Raw genomic sequence first — 17,169 nt, 5'->3', positions numbered from 1 at the left:
CAGCTCACAAATAGCCCAGCTGTCTGCTGGCTTGCTCGTATTGCGAACCTGTCACTGCTGCAAGGAGCTGGACTTTATACCTTGGCTGAAAGGGAGTAACAGCAAAAGGTATGGATGCATTGGAGCCTGCTCCCAGGCAGCGCCCTGCCCGTTCCTCTTACCCCTTCCCAGTTTGTGTCGGGTTGAATGAAATGATTTTAAGTGATTTGGGCAGCTTTAAATTCCTCTTTTCCTACTGGTGCCTGCTAAAGGGCAGATGAAATTTTGAGGGGGAAAGAGGAAAGCTCTGTGAGCATCCTGGCTGGGATCTACAGGTGGGGACTGGGACTTGTGCGTCCAGAGCAGTTCTTGTTGGCACAGACGGATCACGGTGGAGGGGGAGCTGTGAAACGCCAGGACAAGGTCTGTGCTAGCACCCGAATGGCATGTGCTGGGGCTTTCCATGGTGGCCAAGGAAGCCGGTGGCAGTGAAGGAGCATCGTTAGGGAGCAGCCATGTTGTGAAGTGCGCTGGGATGACTGGAGGGTGACAGACTTTGTGTAGCTCCTCTTTCTCTTCTGGAATGTTTTGCAAGCAGTAGTGAGGGCACACCTGTCCTATTTGTGTGGGCGAGAGGAACTGGCAGGGACAGAAGAGAAGGAGATGCTTTGGACAGCTTGGCAAGGGCCCCTCTGCTTCCTTGCTGCAAGTGCTGAATTGCGTTTCGCTGGTGAGAAGGTGCAGGAAGGCATGCTCTCCTTTTTTGATACTGAACATTTGGGAAAAACCTGTGATATTTGGAAATTATCAAAGCTTGGGGGCTAAGGGAAAGACAGGACCGGTCCCCAGAAGGACTTCTTAGAGGTTTGTTCAGCCTTGTGTTTTTTTTTCAGATGATGGAGCCTAATCCAGCATCGTGGCCATGCACGTATGATGGGACCGTATATGCACATATAGAAAACTCATATAGTGGCACTGCCCGATAGGTGTCTGCACGATCGCAGAGCTGTGCAGGAGAGATTTAGGGATAAGGAGGTATCCAGCTCAGGCAGGCTGGGGTCAGGGAGGCAGCCCAGCTAGATTAGCCTGCTGCGCGATCCACGGCTGATTTTGTAAGAGATGGCATTTGGCTTAAGGCTGTTTAAAAAGTGATTTGTAAGGTCAGGGTGACATTGCTATGATCTAATTTAAAATGGAAAGGCATTATTCTGTCTGTTGGCTGATTGCTTCTGAGGCCACACCCAGCCAATGAGGTTACAAAAAAATGCATTTCCAGGGGCTTGGCTTCTTGCAGAAGGTAATTGTTTTTAAATAGGAAAAATAGAAAAATAGGCTTGTTTGATTTGTCCTGCTGTCATCATCACCTCTGTCTTAGAAGCTGCTGAATCACTGTTGATGGATGAGGGTCCCCAGTGGTGCCCCCTGCACTGCGGTACAGGATTTTCTTCTTTATTCACATGTCGATAATTAACTTTTCTCCCTCCCCAGAGAGGCAGGCACATGAAAACACCCAGTTGGGTTTTTTTCTGTCTGAAGAAACAACTGCAGAAAGGTCTGTGTGGTCCTAGGCTGTCTTTTTTTTTCTGTACCAGGAATCGAACCCTTCTCTCTTGCCACAAGATACCTTGAGCTGGAGTTAGTGCTCCAGGAAATACGGAAATAAAGCCCAAAGCATGTTCGTGTCCCATATGACGCCTGTGTTCAGACTGCTGTTGCAAGGCTTTGGGGTTTAGTGGTGGAGGACATGCAGGGCTTCTGGGTCTGGGCTTTGGCACGTTGTCTGCTTATGGGAAGGGCTTTATGTGTGGGTATTTATCCCAGGACTGATCTGAAACATTTAACTGTCCATCATAGGCTCGTAGCTTGTACTTGTTAAGGGTGTAAGTGGGCAACATAAAAGGTGTGGAGGTCTCCTGGGCATCCCATCCCTTGCTCGGAGCTGTGTATGTGTAACTCTGGCTGATTTCTGCCCTTTTTTCTTGCCAGCATCTCCTGCAAATACTCCTCGAGGCCTCTCCCTGTGAGGGGGAAGTGGCTATGACTATACCTCTGTTAGTAGGGACAAGTACTGCGTCCAAGCCCAGCATGTGTGGACGTCCTGTGATGTTTCCAGATGCCACCAGGTGCAGACAGCACTTTTCTCCTGTTAGAGAAAGTCTTCCCTAGGATTTGGGTCCTAGAAGGATCCAACTCTGGTGACAGAGAACAGAGCTAGGACAGAGCTGGCTTGAATTATCCCACTTTAGTGGCAGCTGAAGCTGTTTCCTCCTCCTTTGGGTTATGTCCTATGAGTTTAACCTCAGACCCTTAAGAACGAGTGGTCACACTGCAGTGATACATGTCCTTTACTTGTCCAAGGTATTTGTTCCCCGGGTAAGAATTGGGGCCAGCAACAAAGCAAGGTGAAGCTGTCCTGCTGCATTGCTGGTGGCCTCCGCTGTCTGCTTTCCAAAACGACATCTGAGTCCTCAGGGCTCCCAGCCCGAATCTTTTGCAGCAGTACAGAGGTGGCAGCTCCCGCTGTCCGCAGCCAGTTTGCTAATTTAATAGTTCTTTGCAATTCCCTGGTATTTCTTGCACTCTCAGTTACTTCCTATTAGCTCTAGGCTTGTGATTTCTTATCATTTCAGATTTGCCTGCAGAAACTTGTATCTGAGGGTAAAGGATAGACACAATTTTGTGGGGCCGAGCAACCCTGGGAATCCATAGTTGTGTGTTTTCATAGGTGTTTCTAACCAGACACGTATTTTTCTGTCTCTCTAGCCATGCAGGGACCGAGACCAGTGGTTCTGAGTGGCCCATCAGGTGCAGGGAAGAGCACTTTGTTAAGGAAATTGCTTAAAGATTACGAGAACATCTTTGGCTTCAGCGTCTCCCGTGAGTATGTCTCTGGGGAAGAGCAGTGGAGAAGTGTGAGGCCGCTGGCCCAGAGCCTGCTTCTGTAGCTGTATTCATGCCCCAAATAATGGGCTTCCATGGCTTGCCTGTGTCCTACTCTGTCTGTGGGCTCTTTAGGATGTTTAAATAAGTCAAGATGCCTTATTCTACTGGTATTGAGTGGCAAGTCTAAGATTTGTCTGGAATAGCACCCTTTCCAGGTCTGGTGACTCCCCACACCTCTAAGCACAACCCAGAGAGGTGATGAGATTTTTCTGAGTGATTTTTGACTCTGAAAGTAACAAAATCCACCCCTACATACCTTGGCTTCAAAAGCCAGTTCTTTCCATCCACCTGTGGGAGCTGATGGGGATTTTAACAGCCCAGGGGCTGCACACCAGAGTCTCAGATTTAAAATTAAAAGAATTTCATGAAGCCCATCTCATTACCGGGTCAGTCGGCGAAACAGTTCACCCCTTCACCTGCGTGTGTTCCTCCTGCTGCCCTGGCTCTGGTGGTTTGTTGAGTTTTTCTGCCTCAGTCACTAAGTGCTGGCCAAGGGTCTTTTTTTTTTTCTATATGGGATGGTTCCCTGTAATGTGAAAATAACCCCTGGCCAGCCGGCTCGGTCCACTCACGCCTGCCTACAGGCTGTGCTGAAGTCCTCCTGCATCCACAACAGAGTAAGTGCAGGGAATTTTCATCAGGCAGCTTTCTTGCTGCAGTACTAATTTTGTTTCCTTTTCCTTGAGTGACACCTTAAAGGTTATCCTCAGAGTCTGGTCTGTGTCCACAGTTCATTCCTTGGAGCTCTGCAAGGCGTTTTTAAGTATGTTACCAAATTTTTTTTTTTTTTTTCTGACCTAATGCTTTGGGTACTGCAGGTGAAATCCTTGCTTTAAGATCCAGATTCATTCCACCATGAAAGAGCAAATACTAGATGTTTAAAAATGTAATGTGACTGGAGATGAAAAAACTTAAAATTGTTTTTCCTTTTGTGTGTTTTATCCTATGCTCTTGATTGAACTGAATCTCTCATCTCACTCCAAACTAAATCTTACAGTTTTCCGCAAGGTTGCCTCTTAGTAGATATTTTTTTCCTCAGTCTCCATAGGCCACTTAGACCTTGGCAACTGGTGCTTTATAAAAACTTAGAGGTGATCAGAGCCTTATTGCATTAGGTTAACTCCTGATGGTCCTAAATAAAATAATCGGCATTGCCCTCCGTGTTGACCATCAGCTCCTTTTTGGTTTGCAGAGGATGTGCTTACATTAATACTAGTTTGAACGACTTCCAACAGGGTTCAAAGGCTGTCTGATTGATTCACCTACCTCTCGCAGGAGTTCATGCTTATTCATTAAATCTGGCTATTTTAAGCACCTATGTAGTTGCTGCTTTTAAAATGAAGATAACTCTGTGAAGTAGGGCACCACTAATTCCCCTGAACTGAGGCAGAGGTCCGAATAACATGTCTAGGATTAGAGAAGTAAGGAGAGGAGAAGTAAGGAGAGGAGAAGTAAGGAGAGGAGAAGTAAGGAGAGGAGAAGTAAGGAGAGGAGAAGTAAGGAGGGGACTCAGCAGAACGGCCACCTTGGACTTGCGCAGGGCAGACTTTGTCCTGTTTAGGAGCCTGGTTGACAGAATCCCTTGGGAGGCAGTCCTGAAAGGCAGAGGAGTCCAGGAAGGCTGGACATTCTTCAAGAAGGAAGTCCTAAAGGTGCAGGAGCAGGCCATCCCCGTGTGCTGAAAGATGAGCTGGTGGGGAAGACGACCAGCCTGGCTGAACAAAGAGCTTTGACTGGAACTCAGGGGGGGAAAAAAAATGAGAATTTATGACCTTTGGAAGAAGGGTCAGGCAAGTCAGGAGGACTACAAAGATATCATGAGGTTATACAGGGAGAAGATTAGAAGGGCCAAAGCCCAGCTAGAACTTAATCTGGCTACTGCCGTAAAAGACAATAAAAAATATTTCTATAGATACATTAGCAACAAAGGGAGGACTCAGGAGAATCTCCATCCTTTATTGGAGGAGACATAGTGACAAAGGCTGAGGTACTTAATGCTGCCTTTGCCTCAAGCTTTAACAGTAAGACCAGTTGTTCTCTGGGTATGAAGCCTCTGAGCTGGAAGACAGAGATGGGGAGCAGAATGAACCCCATAATCCAAGGGGAAATGGTTAGCAACCTGCTGCACCGCTTAGACCCACATAAGTCTATGGGGCCAGATGGGATCCGCCCAAGTGTACTGAGAGAGCTGGTAGACATGCTTACCAAGCCACTTTCCATCATTTACTAGCTAACCCGGGAGGTCCCAGTTGGCTGGAGGTTACCAAATGTGACACTCATCTAGAATGGCCGCAAGGAGGATCCAGGGAGCTACATGCCTGTCAGCCTGACCTCGGTGCCAGGGAAGTTACTGAGCAGATCATTTTGATTGCCATCACATGGCACGTGCAGGACAACCAAGTGGTCAGGCCCAGTAAGCATGGGTTTATGAAAGGCAGGTCCTGCTTGACCAACCTGATCTCCTCCTATGACAGGGTAACCCACTCAGTGGAAGAGGGAAATGCTGTGGGTGTTGCCTACCTGGACTTTAGTAAGGGTTTTGACACCATTTCCCACAGCATTCGCCTGGAGAAACTGGCTGCTCATGGCTTGGATGAGTGTACCTTTCACTGGGTAAAAAACTGCCTGGATGGCCAGGCCCAAAGAGTAGTGGTGAACAGAGTTAAATCAGTTGGTGGCCGGTCACAAATGGTGTTCCCCAAGGCTCAGCACTGGGGCCAGTTCTGTTTAAAATCTTTATCAATGATCTGGATGAGGGGATCGAGTGCTCCCTCAGTAAGTTTGCAAGCTGGACAGGAGTGTTGGTCTGCTGGAGGGCAGGAAGGCTCTACAGAGGGATCTGGACAGGCTGGATCAGTGGGCCAAGGTCAACTGTGTGAGGCTCAATAAAGCTGAGTGCTGTGTCCCATACTTGGGTCACAACAACCCCATGCAACGCTACAGGCTTGGGGAGGAGTGGCTGGAGAGCTGCGCGGCGGAAAGGGAGCTGGGGGTGCTGGTTGACAGCCGGCTGAACATGAGCCGGCAGTGTGCCCAGGTGGCCAAGAAGGTCAACAGCGTCCTGGCCTGTATCAGCAGTAGTGTGGCCAGCAGGAGTAGGGCAGTGATTGTCCCCATGTACTTGGCACTGGTGAGGCCGCACCTCGAATCCTGTGTTCAGTGTTGGGCCCCTCAATACAAGAAGGACATTGAGGTGCTGGAGCGTGTCCAGAGAAGGGCAACGGAGCTGGGGAGGAGTCTGGAGAGCAAGTCCTGTGAGGAGTGGCTGAGGGAACTGGGGGTGTTCAGTCTGGAGAAGAGGAGGCTGAAGGGAGCCCTCATTGCTCTCTGCAACTGCCTGAAAGGGGGTTGTGGTGAGGTGGGGGTCAGTCTCTTCTCCCAAATAACAAGGTATAGGACAAGAGGAAATGGCCTCAAATTGCGCCAGGGGAGGTTTAGATTGGATATTAGGAAAAATACCTTCACCAAAAGGGTTGTCAAGCATTGGAACAGGCTGCCCGGGCAAGTGGTTGTGTCACCATCCCTGGAGGTATTTAAACGACACGTGGATGTGGTGCTTCAGGACATGGTTTAGTGGTGGACTTGGCAGTGCTAGGTTAATGGTTGGATTTGATGATCTTGAAGGTCTTTTCCAACCTAAATGGTTCTATGATTCTGTGATTACACAGGAAGGCTGTAGCAGAGCTGAAAACTAAGCCCAGCCTGGTAAGTCCCACACTGACCACTCAGCCCCTAACAATCTTAATTGATTGTTTTCAGATTATCTAGGAATCTCCAATTAAAGGCCAATCCTGCATGTCATTTTGTGTTACACTAGCTGATTCCAGAAGCTTTGATCATTTTAAATAGAGGATCAGCTTACTACATGATTGTGTTAATCTGCTGCATACGTGCTTTTATTTCTTTGATACTGTTGCTTCCTTGGGTGATCTACAAAATTTACAAGGCTGGTTTTTTGCTTACAGATACTACAAGGCAGCCAAGACCTGGAGAAGTAAATGGCAAAGGTGAGCGTGTTGCAGTGTGGCCCGTCTCATCAGACTCTACAAATAATTCCTCTTAAAAATTTTAAATTTTTAGGTGAAGTGCGCGTATGAATCCCCACTAGCTGATAAGTTAGTCCTACATTTATGTTTATATGGTGCATTTCCTTAGGCAGACATTCAGTAATGATATATTTGAGAGCGTGTATGTATGTGTATATGTAAATACGCATATGTGCACACACTTTCATTCTTTATCTCGGTGGCAGTGAGACTGTAGCCATTTGCCGCGTTGTGCCATGTGTTTGGAGAGAAGATAATGAAGAGGGATGCGCTTGGCAGAGCGAAACCAAAATTGAATTAAGCGGTGAAATGTTAACAGAGGCAGAGCATGTGCTGACAGTTTTCTTTTCTAAACACTGACTCGCTGGCTGAGGTTTTCAAAGCAGGGCTTTCAGTTTAAGTGTCCTGGTCCATGCTTGGGCACTGAGTGGCTTCGTTTTCCGAAATGCCAAATAGCTCTGGTGAGATATACCTCAAATGCACACTGCTTTGGGAAATGCAACTGGTTGGTGAGATGTCTTTTTCTGTATTAATAGCTTGTGTCCAGCTAGCCAGCTGCTTCTCTGTCTTCTGGTTTGTCTGCATATTTCAGAATGAATCAAATGAGGTTGGTACCTAACTTCCGATGGCAGTTTTCACTCTGAAGTGCAAGGGAAAAATTTTAACAAAAGATAGAAAAATGTTCCTTTTTAGTTTGTTTGATTTTGGTGTTCCCTTTTATCTCACTCTTTCTCTCTCGTCCCATTCTAGTCTTTAATCATAAATGCTTTCAAATTAAGGGCCCTGGCAGTCCTGCTGTAATGTGTTCCACACCTGTGGGGAGCAGCAGAGGTTCCCACTGCACCAGGAAGGGGAAAGGGTATGAAAAAGGTGCTACAGCAGCATTTCTGGCCACACAGAAAGCTCCAAAACATTGTGAGCAGGTGTCTGGGCAGTTGGTGTGGAGAGGAGATGCTATATGCAGTAATTAGGAAGTAGGTGTCTGCATTCTGCCAATGTTGTCCAAAGTTGCTTCTTCCCTAAGCACCTATGGGTGTCATTTTGACCGTGAACTTAGCCAGGAATTAACAGCTTTGAAGGTAATTTTTCCTGTTTTCCCTACCCAGATTACCACTTTGTGACCAGAGAGGAAATGCAGAAAGAAATTGATGCTGGTGAATTCATCGAGCATGCAGAGTTCTCTGGAAATATGTACGGGACGAGGTATGCAGTTCTGATGCTGTCGCTGCTGAACCCCGGTGGTGCCGGGAGCCGAGACGATGGTGAAGGAAACAATATTTTAACTTGGCGACACTGTTTTCCCCCAAACACACAGATTTTTGCCATAAGCAAAGCCTTTCATTTTGATAGTGGGGTCCTTGTCAGCTTTATTAAGATGGCAAAATTAACCCTTGCGGAGGGTTAGCTCATCGTGATTTAGTCATCATTACATTAGGAGATTCTTTGTAGCCTCCAGTGTTTGAGGGCTGCTGAAGTAGTTCATATGCTTAACACTTTCCTTGCACAGGGGTGATTTTCACAGACTATTTATGCTCCTTAATATTTGCCAAGTGCTTGCAGAGGGTACTGGGCAGAATGAAGACTTACTGTCATTATCCCTGTGTTGCCTAATGGTCAGAATACAATTAAGGAGGAGAAGAGATGGTATCTATTGGCTGTTGTGAAACAAGTATGCATGCTGCTTTGGTAAAGTGGCTGCTTACAAATAGATAAATTGCCTTGGCACCCTTGACTGGGGTTAAAGAGTTAGGTGGATTTTAAAATAGCATTGCCCTCGGCGTAGGAGCTGGTGATCAATAAAACACTAAGCTGCAATGTTAATTAGAAGTCAGATACCTTATATAATTACTGTGAGAAAATTGTGGCACTATAGTAAAGGACCTGCTAAGGAGGAAAGTTAAAAGTTTCCTGAGGTATTTAATTAGTTGAATTAAAGAAATTTGCCTGAAGTGCTTTTTGGGACGACTTAACATTTCTTAAAGAGCTGAATGTGCTTTTTTGAGGATTTTTTGGAGATGTCAAAGTTAGCTTCTGAGGAAGGTTTCTGGTAATTCTGCCCCTCTGCTCTGCTCTGGGGAGACCCCAGCTGGAGTCCTGCATCGAGCTCTGGAGCCCTCAGCACAGGAGAGACATGGACCTGTTGGAACGGGTCCAGAAGAGGCCACCAAAATGCTCCGAGGGCTGGAACAGCTCTGCTGTGGGGACAGGCTGGGAGAGCTGGGGGGGTTCAGCCTGGAGAAGAGGCCCCAGGGAGACCCTATTGCAGCCTGCCGGTACCTGAAGGGGGTCTACAAGAAAGCTAGAGAGGGACTTTTTACAAGGACAAGTAGTGATAGGACATGGGGCAATGGCTTTAAACTGAAAGAGGGGAGATTTAGATTAGATGTAAGGAAGAAATTCTTCACGATGAGGCTGGTGAGGCACTGGAAATGGTTGCCCAGAGAAATTTTGGATGCCCCATCCCTGGAAGTGTTCAAGGCCAGGTTGGATGGGGCTTTGAGCAACCTGATCTAGTGGAAAGTGTCCCTGCCCGTGGCAGGATGATTGGAACACTGGAGGATTGGAACTAGATGATCTTTAAGGTCCCTCCCAAACCAAACCTTTCTATGATTCTATGGGAGGTGCCAATATAAGGCCCCCAGGCTGAACGTGCTGGAGGTGTACAGCCCTGCAGGAAGGGTTGGTGATTTTGCATTTCAGTATTGTAGCTGTTTTAATGTGACATGCACAGGCACCGCTGCTGTCACCGCAGCGAAGGGCAGCCTTGCAGGTGTCTGTCCATGATCCCTCTGAGGCTGATGGAGGAGCACAATCCCCTGCCCTGGCCCTGATACTTCCAGCGTCACTGGTTTGGCAAGAGAAGCGCAACCTGGCAGCTCATCTTCCAAATACCCAGCACCAAAGAGAAGCCAAGTTCAAGCTGCTTAATCCCTGGCTTCATCCTGTGTAGGACAGGCTTCCTTCCTTCACGTGTCCCCTGCGTAATCCATCTGGCCGCAGCGTGGAGGAGATGGCTGCTGTCTGATGCCTAATACGTAGGTGGAGTTGATTTTGGCGCCTTGTCCTCAGGGTGGGTGCTGAGAATACATCTCTCCTCAGCCAATTTCCTTGAGATTTGCAAGAATTCGATACTTTAACCAAATAAAGTGACCTGCTTGGGTTTGTTTCTGAGGTGCTTTTCGCCCTGGCCTTCACTCTCCGCTTCGGTCCCCTCTGCATATTCACGCTGCCTGTCGTGGTGGGTGTGCAGGGTGGGAGGATAAAATCAACCCAAACCATCTCAGCAATAAAGATCAGTTTGCAAACAAAATTAATACAGAAACTCCCCAAGCCTATGTTTCCTCTACAAGTGCCTAAGGATGTTTCTAATCAGATATGTGATAAAATGGACAGAGTCCTTTATGCTTATCAGAATAGTTGAAGTTTTCACCAATCCTTTCTGCTCCCTAAATCTCATCAGCTAATAATAATGAATAATTAAAAATTAATAGCTTAAATTAAGAGCCCTGAAAGGGCCCTGTCTGTGGGATAGCACTGGGTCCTACCCGCAGAAACCAGAATTTCTTTGAAGCCACCTTAGATTAGAGGCTGAAATCAGAGTACAGGCAGAGTACAGAGTCTTTTTCCTCGGGGCTCTGAGAGCTGCTGGCTCTTTGTAGATTGGTTGTAGCGGGTGTTACTTGAGACCTGGTGATACCACATGAAGCCTGTGTCTCTCACATGGCAAACCAAGCTTTTTCGGGGAGGTTTTGTAGCTTTGCAGTAGATGGGGCTCAGATCTGGGCTCTCACTGCTGCCCGCCCAGGCGAGACAGCACACCTCTGTATTTGTAATAGGGCGCAGTGCTGGTCTCACAGCTTTGCTTCAGCTTTCCCCTTCCTCTTGGGCTTTGTAACTTGTGTCTTGGGCCTCCCAAGCCAGGAGGAAAGTCACCAGCCACCTCCATCCTCTTGCATGACCCCATCACAGCGGTGTTTCTGCAGGCAGCAGACCTGCTGCTCTGACCAGGCCAGCTGCGGGACCCCAAGGCTGCCTGTTCTGCCTGCTCTTCCCCCTGTCTGACACAAGGAGCTCGCAGCACCACTGTGTTGGGCTGCTCCATTGCTCATTTCTGGTGGCCAGGTCTTTTCTGGGCTTGCAGGCTCCCAGAAGTCTTTACAACTTTCCCCATCTTGGCTCTGCTCCATATCCCTCCAAGAGGCACCTTCTGTTCATGCTGCCTCCATCCTTTCTGGCTGTGTTTGAAGAGAGCTGTTGCGAAGCTACAGTGCCCATGGGGTTCGGGACTCTTCATCTGTGCTCTCGCATCCTCCTCCGCTCACACCCCACCAACAGCAGAGCTGTGGCCATGAGCAGCTGCTGTGTGACACCCATGTGTGCTTTCCCTTGGTACCGGTGAAGACCCTGTCTTCCCCAGCTGGCACAGCCAGCCAGGAGTGGGGCTGGTGAGAACTGCGGAAGGAGGGCTGGGTGTCCCAGGTCTTGTTCACTCAAAGCTGTGACTCCCTGTTCCTGGGACGTAGGACAACGCAGAAGCATTTGTTTAAGTGAGCCTTTTTTCAGCACATCTTTGCAGAAGGCATCAGGGAGCAAACCTTGGTGGTGCAGGGTGAGAAGGTGAGATCCAAAGCAGTGCCCTGGGTATGGGCAGGGAATTGAGCAAGTTGGAGGCTGGCTGTAGGGCAGCATTTTCTCTTAATCTCTGCTTCTACGACTTCTGACTTCACAACCTCAAAAGCTGCAGTGCCACCACTGAGCTCCTGCCAGGGCTTCTCTCCACACTGTCTCTCATGCCGCAGAGCCCTGGCTTGAAGAAGAACCTGTGCCCAGTACTATGTCAATACTGACTGAAACATCCCCCAAAAGGGCTGCTACCCAGTAATTAGTCCAGGTACCTCCAGTGCACCGGGAGAGAGTTGGTGTTGCTGCTTTTCAAGGGAGAATTGTAGGTGTTCAAGAGCAAGCCTGAGGCAATTCCCCTGTGTTGGGGAAGATATGCAGTCTTTAATAAGATACAGGAACTGCCACTTCAAAAATATTTTCTTAATTGTGTATCTTGTGACACAGGCAGGAGCATCCATCTCCATCAGGCATCCTTCAGGAGGGATATACCCTTCTGTACCCTTCTGCATGTGGGTACAGAAATTGGTACATCTCTGGAGAAGGAAAGTTCTCAGTGGTTTTGCTCTTTGGTGAAGGTTGCTCCTGTGTTTGTTGAAGGCAGGAGCTTTACGGACTGTACCTGCACCACACTGCTCATGGGATAGTCGTACATTATCCATTTTCACGCCTTCCATCATGGTTTTGTGAGCCTCTCTAGCAGGAGACAGCAGGTCCCTGCTCCACCCCAGGGACCCAGAGGACACTTGGAGAAAGAGAAACTGTTTAGCAAGAGCAGAGCAGGCTCTTTCTTCTCTGCTGTCACAATTTGGGCATAGGGGAGCCCTGTGAGGTGAAGACCTGCTGCCGGAGGGGGCCGCACAAAATCCGCGCTGCTATGGCTGGACACTCTGACCCCTTCCTTCTTTGCTCTGTCCCCAGTAAAGGTGCAGTGCAGGCTGTTCAGGCCCAGAACCAGATCTGCATCCTTGACATTGACATCCAGGGCGTGAAGAACATTAAGAGGACAGACCTCAACCCCATCTACATCTCCGTGCAGCCTCCATCCATAGGCATCTTGGTGAGCGACCGCCTTCCTTTGCCGTTAGGCAGTTAGAGGTAATCAGCGTCTTGCTCTGAAGCGATGGGGGTTCTCCCTTCATTGATTCATCTCCATGTTTTTAAACGTTGTAGAATAGGTGGGAAGGACGCTTCTGAGCACACTTCAGCCTGTTTGCCTGCATTGGTTTATAGACTCCGTTGCACCGTGGCCAGCCTTTAAATGCATTAGTTGTGCTTAATGCTGGGGAGAGAAAGAGATTTTTGTGCTGAGATTTGCCTCCAGCTATTGAAGTTGAACAGAGGGAGGCTGGTTCTCTGCAGCACTGGAAAGCCTATACCCCTCCGATCTTATGGGGCCCTATATAATTAATGACTGTGGTGTGCCTCTGGGAGGAGTGAAATAACTGTCATGGTTCAGAGAGAGGTGCAGACACATACATGTGACGTGCTGAAGCCATGCAAGGAGTTATGTGGCAGCGAAGCTCGTGACTCTTGGCTCTCCCCTCTTGCTCTCAGGAGATCAGGCAGGCTGTGTTTCTCATTGAGTTGTAGAGGAAGAACTCAACAGAGCCCAGCAGAGAGATTTTGCCTCCCAGCAGTACCTGGGGTGGGGAAAAAACAGAAAAAGAAAAAAAAAAAAAAAAAAAGGACAAAAAGAGACCAGGAACATGAGCTATGGATGGGACATCCTGAGCCCAAACCCACCTTGGCTACTGGTTTGTTTTAGGCTGGGAATGACACCTCCCACCCTTGCAGAGTGTTGCTTCGTGTGCCCATGGCCGCTGGCCGTAGCAAACAATTCCTGTGCAGGGCCAGACAGCACTCACCTGTGGGGTGGGTGGTGGTTTCTGCACGCAGCATTTGGGACATGCCTTTCTTTAATATTCTTGTTACAGGAGAAAAGACTACGTGACCGAAAGACTGAGACAGAAGAAAGTTTACTGAAGCGTTTGACTGCAGCCCGCGTAGATTTGGAACTCAGTAAGTCCAGGGGCCTTCAAGTAATGTGCCTGGGGAGAGGGGATGCACTGGTGATTTAGGAGCCGTTTTCTGCATGAACATCTGACTTGTGTTCTCCAAGGAGCGCTGAATGGGCTTGGGCACTATCTGGGTTTGATCTAAGCACCGTACTGCATCATTTGGCACTGCAGTTCCTTGTGGGCATGTGGCAGAGAAGAGCATTAGCAGCGGTTGAAATAGTAATATTAAAATGCCACAGGAATTCAGGTCATGCACAAGAGATGACACAGGGAAGAAACATGTTCTCCGCTAACTCCTCTGTCCTTGTCTCCTTCCCTAGGTAAAGAGCCTGGCCTGTTTGACTTGGTCATTATTAATGATGATTTAGAAAAAGCCTATTCTGAATTGAAGGAGATACTCCTGGAGGTGAGTCGTTTGGGTTTTTCTGCCTCAATTCCCAGGGAGGTATGACCTCTCGTCTTCGCAGGCAAGGGTCTGTCTGTAGGCAGCCACAGAACTGTGGCTGAACTCATGCCCACGCTTGATCTATTTTGAGCTGCTGATTGACATAGTTGAGCACAGACTGCGTACAAGTGATGATGGATCAGCGACCTAAGAGTGGGGAACAGATCCAGCGCAATACTGGGTTAGGGGCAAAATAAATGTACATCCCTGGACAGCATGGAAGGCATGTCCTGTTTTTGAAGAGTCTCTAAATCAAACCTTGCCTTGTCCCTAAAAGCTCGTGTGTACTCTGGGTTTGGTCCCATGACACTGTGGAGCGGGTCTGAGGAGATGATCACTCGTGGTCTCCAGAGCTGTGAAACCATTTGTTCCCAAAGAGTGGCAGATACTCAGTTGTTTTCCCGATCTCCTTGCAGGAAATCAAGAAGACCCAAGAATCCAGGAAGTCCTGAGCAGAGCCTGCTTGGACGTTTTAACTTTGCACATCATTCCCGAAGCAAGTCACACCATTTCATTCTGAGAGACATTCCCTTTAGGCTGATCCTCCTCCCAAGTTACTCTAGGATGTTTCTATTAAAAGGAAAGAAAATGAAACCCCGTCACGCTTGTGTTTCTGTTCGCCACACGCTCAGCGTGGGCTCTCCCAGGTTTGTACCTCAGGCGGATGCTTTGGAAGCGGTTGCACGGCATCTGCTGCCGGAGGGCAGAGCCGTTCTGCGAGGCTGTAGAGGAGCAGTCTGGGCAGCTGCAGCCCCGGCACGTGGCTTAGGATCCCGCTGCAGTATTTGTGGAGCTACACCTTGTGCCCAGCCAGTGCCACTCGCAGAAGGGAAGCTACTTAGATTGATGTGACCCCCGCTTCCCCCTGCAGACAGAGGGGCTCCCATCTTTACTGGCACCTTGATATCACAAGTATACTGGTATCCTCTTGCTCCCTCTGGTTCCTGCTTCCTTTTGCAGATCTGGCTACAGCTCCTCCAGGTGTTTCTGATCGTCTGTGCCTGCTACGCTCAGCCTCTGCGGTGTTCTGTTGTGTCGCTGCGGCAGACCAGCACGTCGGCACAGCTCAGCTGCTCTAACCACAGTCCTTGTGAACAGATGGGTTTGTTTAATAATCTGAGAGGAGAAGGGAATGGTTGTAAGATGTGATCTATCCGCTGCCTTTTTTTCTGGGGGAAAAGTACTGAGTTTCTCCTCCTCTCTGCCGTCCTGGCAGCAGTCTTGTAATTCACATGTGCTTCTTTTTCCACTTGAGTTTAGCTGTAGGTAGATTTCTAGATGCTCTTACATCTACAGACTGGGGGAGAAAAAGATTTCCTTCACAACCTGTGCCCCGTTTTTGGATGACATGCTTGAGGACAGTGATAAATCCCTAGGATTTCCTCCTATGCCTAGGAGATCCATTTGATCTAGCCAGCATTCCTCGTACTGGTCTCTGGCTTGAGACATGGAGAGCTTTGCCTAACAGGGGCTGGCAGGAGGCTTTGCACTTTACTTCCCCAGCTTTCTTCAGCCTTAAGGTTGATGCTTTCACATAACTTCTGAGCCCTTTGATCCTTCCAGCAGGTCGTATCCTGAGCGCCTATACTCAAAGCACCCCATGCTTCGCCAGAGGTAGGTGTGGGTGAGAGATGGACCGCGTTGCGTCTGATACCTCCTGGTGGTTAACCTGCTTCTGGGTTGCAGGGAAGGAGCAGCTGCTGCGGGCAGGTGTGCGGCACGGCCGCTGGCAGCCTCGCCTCCCGCAGAGCCTATTGTCCTGGAGGATGCAGGCGGTTTGTGTTTGATCCTTGAGAAATGGAGAGTCCCGCAGAGCTGCCATCCCACAGGTGGTGGCTTCCAGCCAGCTCCCCCCCAAACCCAACCCAGATCGAGGTGGCATCGTGCAGACCACGAACAGCTGGGCTGTGCCATGCCAGGCTGTGATATTTCCTCACCAAAACCATGTCTTACCAGGGCATGGTTCTGCCTTAAACTCAGCTCTTGGGTTTCATCCTCTTCATATCCCATCTCTCCACTTCACCCAGCTGCTCTGCTCCAGCGCACCTGCAGTGCCTTTCCATCCAGCTCCATCCCACTTTACAAAGCTCCATCCTCCACGTTGCGGACACCAGTAAGCAGAAGCAGACCTTAAGCAACACTTTTAGTACCTTGCTTGCATCTAGAAAGATGAGAGTTGATGATTACTTTGACCATTTGCCTCTGTTTGGGTGTTATAAATATATCTTTTATAAATTATACTGTGAAATCCTCCTTTCTGTTGTCGTAAGTTTCATGTTGTAAGGCTCTGGCTTTGGTTAAAATGGTCAGGAAAAAGCTGCCCAAAAATTTTTGCAGCATCTGGCTTTCCCCACCCTGTCAGTGTGAATCGCTGCAGCCAGGCTCTTCCCGCGGTGGCGAGCGACAGACTGATATTTTTTTTGAATCGTGGGGTTTTGTTAGGTTTTGAGGGATGCATTTGCAATGGGGAAACGTCCCCTCTAGATGGCAGAAATGACAGCAGGAAAGCGCAGGGAGCCCGTGCTTGCGGAGCGGCAAAACGCTGAGGTGCGGGACACGGCGCTGACCTCAGTCTGGTGGTCTCCAGCCACCGCGTGGGACCTGCGGTGCTGTCGCCAGATGGAAATGCCCGGCCGCTGCCTGCTCAGCCCTCCTGTCAGCACCCCAAGAGCTGCACGACTGCCAGCCCCAAGCCCAGCCTTCCCTTGTCCTTCCGGGAAAGGTGAGTGGTTCCCAGCGCTGGGAAAATGGGGGGCGGGGGAGAAAAAAAAAAAATCATTTAGATCACTTGTGTCCCCCTTCCCTGGTGGTATCAGAGAGGGAAGTCCTTATTTAGGACCCTTATGGGGTGACCCGCTTTTAGCGGCCGCTGCTGTGTCTGACAGACCGTAGCGGTGAACGCCTGGATGCTCGGCGCTAATGCGAGGTGACGGGGTGGCCATCGGGACGGTGATGGGCAGCAGAGGGACCGGGAACAAGTTGCTGGAACCGGGCCGGTCGCTGGGCAGGTGATACGGCTGTTGAGCATCTCATGAGTCGTTTTCGGCAGCTGCCCCTCTCCGTGTTTGTTGTTTTGGAGGGGCTGATGAAATCTCATAACAGGGTGGGCGAAGGC

At 49.1% G+C, this 17,169-nt stretch overlaps 1 protein-coding gene across 1 annotated transcript; it reads left to right on the top strand.

Annotated features, from left to right (window-relative positions):
• The first annotated feature begins 2,742 nt into the window (after positions 1 to 2,742).
• Positions 2,743 to 14,601, top strand: GUK1 (guanylate kinase 1). Its single transcript, XM_081997009.1, has 7 exons — positions 2,743 to 2,856; positions 6,888 to 6,929; positions 8,075 to 8,171; positions 12,510 to 12,648; positions 13,526 to 13,610; positions 13,930 to 14,015; positions 14,471 to 14,601. The coding sequence occupies exons 1-7, from the start codon at positions 2,745 to 2,747 to the stop codon at positions 14,504 to 14,506; spliced, it is 597 nt and encodes a 198-aa protein (XP_081853135.1). The 5' UTR covers positions 2,743 to 2,744; the 3' UTR covers positions 14,507 to 14,601.
• The last annotated feature ends 2,568 nt before the right edge of the window (positions 14,602 to 17,169 follow it).

This window comes from Phaethon aethereus (assembly GCF_964289735.1).
Source record: "Phaethon aethereus genome assembly, chromosome: 2".
Lineage (NCBI taxonomy): Eukaryota > Metazoa > Chordata > Aves > Phaethontiformes > Phaethontidae > Phaethon > Phaethon aethereus.
This window is presented reverse-complemented; position numbering and strand designations above follow the sequence as displayed.

Bases quoted from the DNA above. Each gene is read 5' to 3' on its own strand.
- GUK1 (XM_081997009.1), top strand. From the start codon at position 2,745: ATGCAGGGACCGAGACCAGTGGTTCTGAGTGGCCCATCAGGTGCAGGG. The intron at 2,857-6,887 runs GTGAGTATGTCT...TTTTGCTTACAG, and splicing joins CTTTGGCTTCAGCGTCTCCC to ATACTACAAGGCAGCCAAGA. The intron at 13,611-13,929 runs GTAAGTCCAGGG...CTCCTTCCCTAG, and splicing joins CCGCGTAGATTTGGAACTCA to GTAAAGAGCCTGGCCTGTTT.